Raw genomic sequence first — 12,681 nt, forward strand, 5'->3', positions numbered from 1 at the left:
GCCTATATCAACTGCGCCTGCCCAGCAATCCGCTAGGTGGCGCTTCCCCACGAATGACCCTCTGGGCTACCTTTTCCCTGTCAACTTCCGTTGTACCAACTTAGACGAGATTCATTAATGGGATTCTGTTTGACTAAACTCTTGCACACTTAATTTGTTCATGTTGACATTTCGCTGCTGTCCCCGGTGGGGGCGTGTCATCGAACGCGCCAAATTGCGTCGTTGACGTCAACGCCTAATTGACAGGACTATCAGACGATGTAATATGTCATCCATCAAACACTGGCGCCTCCGCACATTAGTGCACTTTTTTTGTGAAACATGTCTGATAATCCCTCAGCCAAATAGACATATCTAAAGTGGAGTAATTTGTTTGACCTGTAGGGGTCAATTAACTCATCAAAATGGAGACTAGACTGAGCAAGGAGGTTAAATATATTTAACCTCCTTGGACTGAGCAACTCCATTCTAACAGGCGAAACCAGTATTTAATGGACACCAACCATGCCAGCCCCGGAGGATTTGTACTGGAGGATGCATTACAGCTGTTTCGTGCATAACTAGTTCACAGGACTACATCGTTATTCTCAGAAAGGTTTTGGTGTCGAAAATGCGCACACTTCGCCTCGTATGTTCAGTCCATCTGTTTCCGTGATCGATGAACAATTGTGAGAAAGTGACGGCAAATGGAGCCCTGGGACTCAGCTACGTGCGAAAAAGGATTCAGTTACACGGAAAACGGCAGCTCTTACTCGAGTATGAATCGGAAAACTAGGTCGCGTTGATCAGGCGTTCTATACTTGTTCTTTGGAGGAGTGGGAGAAAGAACTGTGCTACTTCTTGTACTTCCAATCTTTGTGGCGACCAAAAACAGGCGGGCAAGACTCTCATTCGGAACACGCAGTGCGACGGTTTCTGTCTTTTGAAGAAGAGACGACTCAGATACTATCTTGCTGAAAAAGGTAAAAACTCGTAGACAAGAGTGTCCTCTTCACATTTGATGCAATTTGGACACAGCCTGACAAGGATATCGGCGTCTGGCTCGCGCAAATGATGTTACTTACTTGAATGTAACTCTATTACCGCTATTGAATACATCAAGGACAGAATTGACTTTGACTCCAAATCAAATTTCCTAGTTCGGTACAGCACACTGTTTGCATCAGGTATTTATGAGGTTCTTTTAAGGACTGAAAATGAGAGGGCGACATTTTTCAGTGATGGGCGGACGGATTTTTCTCGTACTAGTTACTTTACTGGTGTGGAGAGGAACAGCCAAAGAGGATTCGGGAGTCGCAAAACATACAGCGAGGACGGGCTTGTCTTGTCTCCAAGCCTGTACGGCTTGTCTGAATCATATATCTGCAGCGAGTCGTTTGAGCGGGAACTGTCATATCATCCAAAGATGTCTAGGGAATTTTGAACAGATTCTAGGAAAAGTTGTGCTTCTCTTAGCTAGTTCCTGTATCACCAACAACAGCACCAACAATACCAACAACGTCATACATCAAGACAGATTTTCCGCAAAGGCTTTCCAAAATTATACAAGTTTATGGCACAATACTCTAAGAAACTGCAGCCAATATTGCTCGGATCCGGAGATGCAGTGGACACCTCCTGCGGACTTGGAAGTCTTCCTGACAACTCACGCCACATCGTTGAACATTTCAAGAGAGTTTGCAGACATAACCTCTATTCCTTCCGAGCTGGCCATAACAGTGGTCTGTGCGATTGTGACAGTAGGACTACTGGGGAACGCCCTTGTGTTTTACACGTTGTGTAGACGAACTAGCACCTCTGCCATCATCAGTTCTTACATCCTGAATCTTTCCGTGGCTGACTCCATCTGTGTGCTCACTGCGCCACTCATGCTTTCTCAGGACGCGTTCGACGCCTTGCTGCCCCTAGGAAATGTCGTCTGCGTGTGCGGACAAACCGTATACATGGTCACGCTCGCAGCTTCAATGCTGACCTTAGCGACGATGTGTGTTGAACGGTACCTAGCGGTTGCTCATCCGCTACAGTCTCTCCGATGGAGATCTGCATGGAAAGCGCGGCTAGCCTGTGTTCTGACGTGGGTCTTGGCTGTGTTCCTGTCTCTTCCTATGTTCATCTTTTGGAAACTAAGACCACAAGACGGAGCTAACGACAACCACTGCGACTGGCACACCGACCAGCTCTGGCTATCCGTATACTACAGCGTCTACGGCGTAGTGATGGGGTCTCTTGGAGTTCTGATCTTCGTTCTCTACTGTTGCATGCTTTCCCGACACAGCGCCAGACGAGATGCCCAACAACGGGACAGTTGCCACGAGTCGCGCCGCATTCGCGCCGTTCAGAGAAAGGTCGTGCACATGGTCTTGGTATTACTGATCGTCCTGTCGTTTTCCTATCTTCCCTACTACATTTGGTGGCTGGTTCGGGTAACACACTCTTTCTCAACGATCGGAATGACTCTTCAAACATTCGAGAGGTTAGAGTTTGGGCTCTTCGCGTTGACTTACCTCAACAACTGTTTGAACCCGTTCATGTACACGTTGTTAAGCCAGAACTACAGGGAAATGTTCCGAGCGGCGTGTAACTGTAAGTGTGTATCCACCTGTTGTTGTTGTAACCGTCTTGGGACGATATCCAGTCCCGCAATGACCAATAGTGGCCTGTAAAAAGCATTGCTCGTTCAGTAAGAGATATCTACTCAGTAAATCTAACAAATATGATTTTTACAATAGTGAGCTCTTTTAGGATCGATGCTATTTTGCAAACGTTAATATTTAGCAGAAATTAGAGACTTTCTTAATGCATTGCACATTTGTTTACCTTCACGTAACTATAATGAAAATCTGAATTGGTCTCTGTGCGCCCTCACTAATAGTAAACCAACACAATATTTCATTTGTTATATGAATATCTAAATCTAGAGTACATTGCATGTGTCAATTTCATTTTAGACAGGCATTTATATTGTATTAAAGCACACCATGCCAACATGTTACGCACAGTCGAATTAGTAGTGTCTAGACTATAGAAGTACCTGGATTTGTTAAGAACTGTAAGAATTTTAAAGTTCAAAACTTACTTCTTTCTATAAATATATATCCCAAGAGTAATAATAAGATGTCACACAAGACAGAAATGTTGTTATTGATACCTTTATTTTACAACCGGTAACAGCAGTACAAAAATACACCTCTGCACCCACCAGGCATGGAGCTCACTGTTGTATGCGTTTGTGGTTCTCAAAAATGGCAAATATAATAAAAAACTCTTACAGTACATAACATAGTACATGCCAGGTATAATGCAGATCATTTCATCTGCTCAAAGAAATAGATTCAGAAGTTCGTATTGTATGACAAATGATGTGATAAAGATTAGCAGTCTGCACATGTGTTTGACAGTGTCAATGAGCTATAAACAATACTTACTTTGTCATTAGTATTGACCCAAAATATGTGCTAAGTTGAACAATGTGTAAACAGAAAGCCTGTTAAATGGTACCATGAACTAGTTAACAAAAAGATTTCAAGTAAAAATACAAATTTCAAGTTTTTGCATGAAACTCTTGATAAACAGACGTGAATTATACATATATTGTTAAATAGAATTGTCATTTCTTTAGAAATAAAATTTGATTACACGGACATACTGTTTGCTTCGCATAGCTGTTCAAAAACGTGTCATGCAAGTGCTAGCACCCCATCCACTTTGTAACATTCAGCACACCTTGCCAGAAACTTACAATCTATGGCTAGTTTTCTACATCATCACTCAACAATATACACACAAATGTTAAACTCTCACATCATACACACTTCTTGTCAATGTGCATTAACCCTTATATTTATAGCCTCTCCGCAACACATGGTACGTATCGATGTATAAGTCTTGCACATCAAACCTTTGAAAAAGAACAGTTAATGGATATGGAAGTAATGATTTGTCAAATGCAGACACAGGAATACCCTTCCAACACTACATTTACATGTATTGTATAGAGAGTTGTCCTTTTTATGTTACTGCTTGGTGGTTAGAGTTGTACCCCAAGATTCTAGTGGATAGTCACAACACATTCAAAAGTACTTGGTATAGTGCTACTCGTTTTGCTACTAACAGCAAATCAATCTTTTGCAGACCTTTGACCTACTGTTGACTTGTACCAATACCATCACTAAAGATTCAAACATAAAGTTCAAACTGTCACATCGTTGACAACACGGGCAAATATCACATTTTTTCAAAACCTGATCATAAATCTATACAAACACCAAGACGCATGCAGCATTTTCTACAACATTATCCTTCAATCATTAAATTACATAAGCTCATTTCAAAACTATCAGCAGAATTAGGTCATGGATATAATGATGTGATCACAACCACTGCTCTTCACATGCGTTTTCATTTACAAATTAAAGGGAAAAACTGATGTGAGCGTAAGCCACCAGACTTGAAGCTTTATTTAAAGTCAATTTGTAGTCTGTACATGGCACAGTCCATTTAGAAATGCACAATCAGTTGGGAACATCACACTTTCCTTAAGTCTGTTAACCTTTCCAGTGTGTCTGGCCCATTAGGATAGAGTTTTGGCCTTTCCATTCAGAAATATCTTATGTTCAAAGTTGTCATGGAGGTGAAGGTTTTGGTACATGTAGTTTGTTGATAATGCAGCTGTCTACTCTTCAAAGGGCTTGCTAAATGGTACAAAGAAGATACAAATTGAGAGTTCTAAAACATGTAGAGAATTTGAAAACCAAAAATCCTATGATAAAAAAAGTCATAAGGATCTGTAGAGCCTGAAAAACGTTGTCTACATTGTCTACTAATTGTGATAACTTATTTTGCAACAAGTTGCAATTTGCAACTACGTATGTAATTTCTATAATGATTTGCGCCATGTAGACAAAGAGAATAGAATAATTATAATGCAGCAAGCAGATCTTTAATAATAATTGCACTTAGCCTCAAAATTTACCATAAAATTTACAATTCTTTTAAGATTAAAAAAGAAATTAAAGGCAACTCTAGCAACATCATTAATATAATATTAGAAGAAATCAGTCTGTGAGTTTATACAAAATATGAATTTAAAGGAATCACCATAAGTTTCTGAAAAGAACTAATAATCTCTTTTTTCTGTTCATTTTTATAGCAGACACTGAATTCCTGCTCTTACTTTCTTACTCCAGCTATCAAATCACGACCATCATATCAGCATTCAAATACACCAAAGCACATCCACTGTTTTCTGTACAACTTTGAAAACACACATGCTAAACATGATGCTATCTTATGTACAAATCTCATTCACAGTGCTTCTGAAGCAAAGTTACCATAATTTGTGTTGAAATTTTGTGATTTTCATCCAGCCTGTACACATCCTACTTCCTACTTGTTAATAGCCTTGCTAGTCCACACCTATGAATATCAATCCACTTTCGAAGGACAATGTAAAGTAAACCCCAATCACTATATTATGATAACAACATATGATATTCTGTAGTTACATCACTGACTCTATTTGATATATGAATGCAACCATCTTATCATGAATAAAAATCTATCTTATGGCAAAAGGACCATAGATTATACCCGAAAAATCTATCTCATTTTAACAATTAGCAAACAGTCAGCTCTGCATACTGAAAAATCTATTAACCTTCTCCATGCAGTAAGCTAGCTTATTTACCAGCATTACTTAGTAAGCAGATTGAGCTCTTTTGTGGCTCAAACTTTTGATATCATCAATTCATTCTTTGTCATGGCTTGGATTCTACATTGCAGAATGTTGGTGTCTTTTCCCTTTTGCTATGATTGATTTTTCATAAACCTTTTCAGATTTAGTATAAATTGGCTGTTTTAGGCGTGATTTTGTTCAACAAATTTAACCAAATCTCTCTTTTCTATGAGTAAATGATCAAGGTGTCTTTCAGCATACTATTGACAACATAATACTTGATCATTGTTAACATTCAGGCTGTTGGCTCCCACTAGGACACAATGTAGCTTTACTCAATAAACAATTAAAATCACAAGGATTTGGATCAGGCTCTTGTAGTGAATGTTTGTTAAGTCTGCACTTTCCAAAGTTCTGCTGTTCTTTTATACATATATATCTATATACACAATGTAGAAATGTATATATGTAAATACTTTTTACCTGAACTGGTGTGTGTCACTGAGTAATACTGGAGAGGGTCGCCTCTGAGACACTTCTCAAGGTGAGTCCCGTTTTACACTCAGTCTATTAATACTGTTCTTAGACTTTACTTTAGATTGACAGTTGCCATTTTGGAATCATCCAGCTATCACAAAACACAATAAAAAAACACATGTAACGTTACATTTCTACTCATAGCAACTTACCACCATGGCTAAATTTCATCAAAACTAGAATAAGGTACTATTGGCCCTACCGCAGAGGTGTTGCCAACTTTTTTTATACACAAACTACACATTCAAGCAATGCTGTCATTCTATACATCACAGTTGGTCCACTGTGTCATGAAATCAGGGTTGAAACTACAGTTCTACAGTACCATCATCTTACACCTGTAGAAGGACATTGCGGGAGAGGGGCGGTGTAAGGCACTGAAGGCGTAATTTGTGCTGGAGTTGTCTACTCGCTGGTAACGGCCTACAAGTGGTGCACCACTCCCACTCTGCTCCTGAAGGGAAGGAAGGGGGAGGGGGGCAATGTTAGGACAAGTGTCTGATGAAGCGTAAGACATAAATAGCTAAATTGGAATGTAATAGCTTATAGGCAACGGCAATTGCTAGCTTTTGTTAACAAAACTACTAACAAGCACTTCTGTTAAATCATTAACAGTCCAACAGTTTTCTCAACTTCAATAACAATTGCTGACTGAAACCTCTTTTTAATTTGGAAGAAATTTTCTTCTTTCATCCCTCTCCTTTCCTCTCATTGACTGAAATAGTGACATTTTGTAAAGTTTTGTAAAAAATTAACTTCAGAAAAACTTTTCGAAGATGTTTTGAATGATCATGCTTATTTGGCAGTCACTTGTTTGACCTTCAATCTCTCTTCTTGTTTACATCAAAAGTCATAAAGTGATAGAAAATGTCAATCAGCAACACAACACAGCCACATCACAACATCGAACACAAGCCTCCTTACCCTCATGTTAATAGATGGCCGACAGATAGAGTAGAGAGAGAGGGGGGAGCTGACAGCAGGTACATTAGAAAAGAGTACATCATGCAGTGGTACATACAGATATATTACCTGACTTTGCACAACAATGTGCCTTACTGTCTAAGTTTTTGACTATAGCTTCTGTAGTGAGATTGTGTACTACCCATATGATAAGATGTAGAAAATGCTTCTAAAAGCCACAGTTTTGCCACTTTCTCCTTGTCATATCAAACAAATATGAACAACTTTACGTACAACAGTTACTTAGTACTGTACCTTTTGGTCCATATACTATAGTATAGATTATAGGTTTTTATATCTGAAACATTGGTATAATTGATTGACAGATGGAAAACTGGGGTTTCTAGAATGTGGCAATCAGAGACAGTAATAATCAAGATGGACAAGAAAAAAGATGAGAAAAACTCTGAACTTACATAGTGTTCATGGAGGGCAAATGTAGAACTGCAACCTCTCTTACTCACTAGACATGGAATGTAAACAAACAGGTGGTAAACAACAACAAAAGTAAACAAAAAGTGACATCACTCGCACAGTAATAATGATGTTTATCCATGCCTATGCTGTAACATTTTGTTGTAAAAAATGTTGTAAAATGTTTCATTCATTTGCATGAGTCAATATCATATTTGTACACGGTAGTTTGTGTTGTTATAATTTTGCATACAGGGCAAACACAAATAGGCATCCAAAGCTAAAACAAAGGAATTTTGATGTGTTACCATGCAAATGACAAAGGACACGTTGCAGGTATTAACTGTATCATCTAAGAGGGGATTTGGTTGGTTGAGGGAAACAGGGCCAACATAGCACAGGATGATTCAGTGTTGTTACTCTGAGATGCAGCCATGTCATGCTACCTGCACAGGACTGTGAGAGGTGTTATGATGTTGTCTCAAGGACATTTTTGTGTTTTTTTGACAATTAAGATAACAGAAATAAATTTGTGAGCTGTAGGTTTAACTGCTCGCAGCAGCTTGCAGACATATATGACGTGGCTGGAAAAATGCTACGGTGTGGATGTAACTCGTTTGTTTCAACAGGTTGATATTTATAAGCCTTAACATTTAGCATGCTTAATCACCAATGTACCAACACCATTTCGGAGGTGCCGAGTCACCCATTGCATGCAAAGGGTTAACTAGCACACATAGCAGCTTTTTCGGGTATTTGCCATTTTACAGCCTGCATTCCTTGTTAGCCAGGCAAGGATTTTTGACCAACGTACCAGCGAGCTCCAACACTCAACCTTCCCCCCAGTAGCAACAGCTCACAACACAGACTCTCTTTCTACCTCCTCAGGACCGGCCTGCCAACCCCTAGTGATCTCTGGTCTGTCAGCAGACACAGACAAACCCACGTCACATATGGAGGTAGCTGTGATTACAGGGAATGGCCTAGCACCTAGCATAACATGTTTGTGAAATCTGGGGGACAGCCTATTATCTAGCATTTCTGTAGCTGTAATTACAAGGGACAGCCTAGTACCTAGCATTTCCTCTCTGTAGCAGCTGCACAGATGTAATTACATGGGATAGCCTAGCACTTAGCAGAGCACATTTGTGTAATCTGTGGAACAGCCTGGTACCTAGCATATCTTTCCTAAAGCTATAGTCCCAAGGGACAGTCTAGCCGTTGCATTACATGTTTGTACTCATACCGGTAGTTACAATGAATAGCCTACCACATGTTTTTGCAGCCAAGGGTATAGTATGCAAAATCTTTGAATCTCTGCATTATTATAAGATGCAGCCAAACCCACATTGTTGGAGCTGCAGGGGATACCATCACATACCTGTACAGTTAGGGAGGCAGCCTCCTTAATAGTACTGGTAGGACTTTTCTGTACATTCGTTTAAAAAAAAATTCCTTGGCCTTTATTTTTGTGTCAGATTACAAACTGCTTAAGGTGATAAATGAAGGGTAAACTGCATTCTGAACTATCTTGTAAGTATCATTGAACTAAGATGAAATCTTTCATCATTTGGAAGGCTGAAGTTACAACAGCCGAATGTTCAGCACCGTGGACAGGACACAGCACTGGTATGGAGAAGGTGCTTTTTCATCAGATTTTGCAGCTCACCGAGTCTAGAACTGTTGCAGGTTAAAGAGACCAACATCCAAGGACACAACTGAGATATCCATCGTTACACCTGCTGGCTTCTGTGATGACTAAAGGCAGGGGAAAACATATTCCTGCAAAGAGACGCTATGATAATACAGGGGTCGGTAGAAAGCTGCATGGAATGATATTAAGCAGGTTGGCTGTTGGAGCATCTGTTACTTGTGGTTACATTTCTTTCAATAGTGGCTGAAATTCTCACACGTGAAAATGGCATGCTAAATGGTAATGAATGTTGGCAGTTTGGTACTCATTTGGGGAAGTTAAATTTAGCACAAAAGCTTCAAACTGACTGGTCTACCTTTTTAAAATCAAAATTGGGATTAGAGGGTATGTGGGTGCAAGCAATGACATGTCTGCTCTTGAGGAATCATGGTAAATGAAATGTATCATGAACAGTGTTGAGCATATTTTAAACTGCGAATATTTATTTTCAAATAAGATTATGGTATGGCTACTAAGTAACAATTCACTCTGAATTTCACAAAACTGGTATTACAAGGACATTTACATACTTTTGGTTTATACATATGAGGAACACATGGAATCTTGCTGTACATTGGGAAATTTTGACACAATCATTGTTCATGATTTGTTGATTCTGGTTGTCATGGTATACATGGATCGAAAGGTAGAGATCAAGTCATGACCATCAAAATCATCCGCCGCAACATTCAAAATACAGTACAGAATGTATACATCCGAACCCAAATTGAAGTCAGGAAATGTATTATATACAGCTTTGTTTTTCTTTCAAGAACCTTTTACAATGGATAGGAGTGGGTACAACTGAATCTACTTCAGCTGATGTGTGTGTGTTTGGTGGGAAAGCAAAGGGGCAGGCACGCACGCCTACCTCGGAGCCTTGTGGAGCACCGCTCTGTAAGCAAGGGGAGAACAGCAAGGAATTACTGACGGGATCCCAACACCAATGCAACACCAACACATGCATAGCAGCTACTACAAACCATTTACACTACCTGCAAGAAAAGCCCGAAAATGTACATGTGCTCCCGTTCCAATATATGGTGCAACATTCAACCTACAGCATTCTAAGTGTGCCTCAGTATGCCTTAGTTGTACAGGCATTGGCATGCTGAAGGTTGATGTTCATTCAGCTGATGATGTCAAGGACAAAATATTAAGTAAGACGGTCAATTTTCAGGGGGAGGGGGTAATAACAACAGGTTTGCTATATTGGAATGGGAGGCACTGTATCAGTCAAGCAGTTTTTGTCTAAATATGGCAGACAACAGTGGACAGAAATATCAACAACTGTGAAGTTTTGAAGCACAGCATAGTGAAGGCCAGCAGATTTCAATAAAAGAAAATCCCCAAAGCCAAGAAGAAACCCATTTCTGAGACTATCCTTCTTGGCAAAGGTAAAAAGAGGATGCTGTCCAAAATTATCTAAAAAAATGTTAAATACATGTATCAGTATCACCCAGGGATCTTGCCTGTTCTAAGATAGGGGAGGTGGAAACAGTGACTACTACAACTAATTCAGAAGTGCATATACATATAGTAGTGGAAGGGCAAAGTCAAGAAAAGAAATGAGGGGGAGAGAGCCGGAACTCACAGACAGAAGTGGTGCGAAACATAGGGCGCCCTGAGTCCTTACTGGAACATGGCATGAGCAGGATATCATTGGATATAAGAAAGGAATATCAAAGAAAAGAAACCAAGATGATGAGCAAATGATAGTCCTACAGAAGAAGTACTGCAATAACAGCAGAGAATATATTCATAGAAATGATGAAGCATGACATAAGATATCACAAAACTTACATACAACATCTTGACTGATGGAAAATCATGACTGAAGACAGAACAGAGAAGGGGGCAGCATAGAAGCAACAACCAAGGCTTAGTGTACAGACCACCAGGTTTACAAAAAGGACAGACAAAGGCAAAGGGGCCTAAACAAGAGGAGGAAGATTTCTACACGACACAACAAAATACTAATCTACAGACACTACCAAATAAAGAAACTGGAACTGTAGAACAGGGGACAGCAAAGAGATCCTAAGGAACGAAAGGCTGGATGATATGGACATGATGATGGTTGGATAGCATCAGTCGCTAATGATGCTATCTGATACGTTTAAATTGACTCTTTACTTTAGAGAATGTATCCAGTTGCTTCATTCATTTTGTATTACACAATTACTGTAGGCAGTTCCTGTGTATGGTAAAGCAGTCATTCACGTGAAATATTCAAACACCAAAATTTCCCAATATACAGTAATTCTGGTGAACATTTCCTGGCGTTTCTGTTCCTGCAAGTTAGGGTTAACTTGTTAAAAGACACTCTCCTAATTATAGGGTGCCCTTGTTTGATAATGATATCACAGGAAAGATGAAGATGGGAAGATTGATTACCATGCAGATGCATGATTTAATTAGACTGGAAGGGGCGGAAAGTTGGTTCAGATTGATGATTAATTAACTACATGTACTGTGAAACATACATTGACATTACTACTATTCGAACAGTCACAGACAAAGGTTAACACAAGACAATGCAGTTATCATATAGCCAACATGTTTTTTTTCACACAACTACATGTATGTTTAAGTTAAGTAATAAAACCTGTAGTCAATTGTGAGTAAAAACACCATAGATGTCAGGAAAATCATCAACTACATAAAAATTATAATATCGTAATGTTCAGATATTGGGGCTGTAACGTTACTCTTGAAGTTTACACATCGTCTACAGCTCTGACAAATAGCAAAAATATAAGCAGATGTACGAGATTAAGTGTATAACTGCATCAGAATCATCTAAAAACAAGGCAAAATTCTTACCTATGCCAAGCGGGTGGAGCAGAGGGTTGTTTCCTGTCCATACTGAAAGGTAACGCACCAAATTAATTCTTACAAGTTCTCTTCCACACACACAGGAATGAAGGAAGAGCATAGGATAATCAATACCCCTAAAACTAAGAGAGGCTTGTACAGTTACAGTACATGCACATGTACAGGTACACGTGAGTAACAGCTCAAAAGCCTGAAATACACAAAAAGGGATGAGGAGGGTTTTCTGCCAGCCATGCTAGGCAAGAGAAAGACTGGTGCAAGTGATTATTCAGCTCACAGAATTCCACAAGATTTAATTGTGATTGACACTAATTTTCTGTATCAAATTTTGCATTCATATGACAATAATGACTAAGATACATGTCGTTCAAAGGACTTCTTATACTAATTTGCATATCCCTGAAAACCGCCAACCATGTCTATGGTTCTACACACAAGCTGACTAGTGGATTAAACTGCCCATGAGGAGTGAGATACATTATGGGTAATATGTCAAAATTGAATGCCCTTGAGACATAAACAAAACATGTCTGGACATGGTATCAAGCATGGTAAAGACAAG

At 39.4% G+C, this 12,681-nt stretch overlaps 2 protein-coding genes across 8 annotated transcripts in view; one reads left to right on the plus strand and one right to left on the minus strand.

Annotated features, from left to right (window-relative positions):
* The first annotated feature begins 847 nt into the window (after window positions 1-847).
* LOC136430618 (somatostatin receptor type 5-like) lies at window positions 848-6,430 on the plus strand. The gene has a single exon (XM_066421371.1). The coding sequence runs from the start codon at window positions 1,197-1,199 to the stop codon at window positions 2,661-2,663; it is 1,467 nt and encodes a 488-aa protein (XP_066277468.1). The 5' UTR covers window positions 848-1,196; the 3' UTR covers window positions 2,664-6,430.
* A 158-nt stretch (window positions 6,431-6,588) lies between these two features.
* Window positions 6,589-12,681, minus strand: part of LOC136430616 (prominin-1-A-like) — a 42,448-nt gene continuing 36,355 nt past the window's right edge. For 3 of the 7 annotated variants that reach the window (XR_010754910.1, XR_010754911.1, XR_010754909.1), the window contains 4 exons: window positions 12,108-12,149; window positions 8,403-8,508; window positions 7,591-7,637; window positions 6,599-6,665 (listed from right to left, as the gene is read on the minus strand). Coding sequence is in view for 2 of the 7 variants with exons in the window: in XM_066421365.1 (XP_066277462.1) it covers window positions 7,631-7,637; window positions 10,153-10,176; window positions 12,108-12,149 (73 nt within the window). In the remaining 5 variants the exon portion in view is untranslated. Of the gene's footprint in view, window positions 6,666-7,590; window positions 7,638-8,402; window positions 8,509-10,152; window positions 10,177-12,107; window positions 12,150-12,681 lie in introns of those variants that run through there. The other 4 variants (XM_066421365.1, XM_066421366.1, XR_010754912.1 and 1 more) reach the window with 4 other exon arrangements.

The sequence above is a fragment of the Branchiostoma lanceolatum genome, chromosome 3 (genome assembly GCF_035083965.1).
Source record: "Branchiostoma lanceolatum isolate klBraLanc5 chromosome 3, klBraLanc5.hap2, whole genome shotgun sequence".
Lineage (NCBI taxonomy): Eukaryota > Metazoa > Chordata > Leptocardii > Amphioxiformes > Branchiostomatidae > Branchiostoma > Branchiostoma lanceolatum.

Coding starts and splice junctions, on each gene's coding strand:
- LOC136430618 (XM_066421371.1), top strand. CDS start 1,197: ATGAGAGGGCGACATTTTTCAGTGATGGGCGGACGGATTTTTCTCGTA.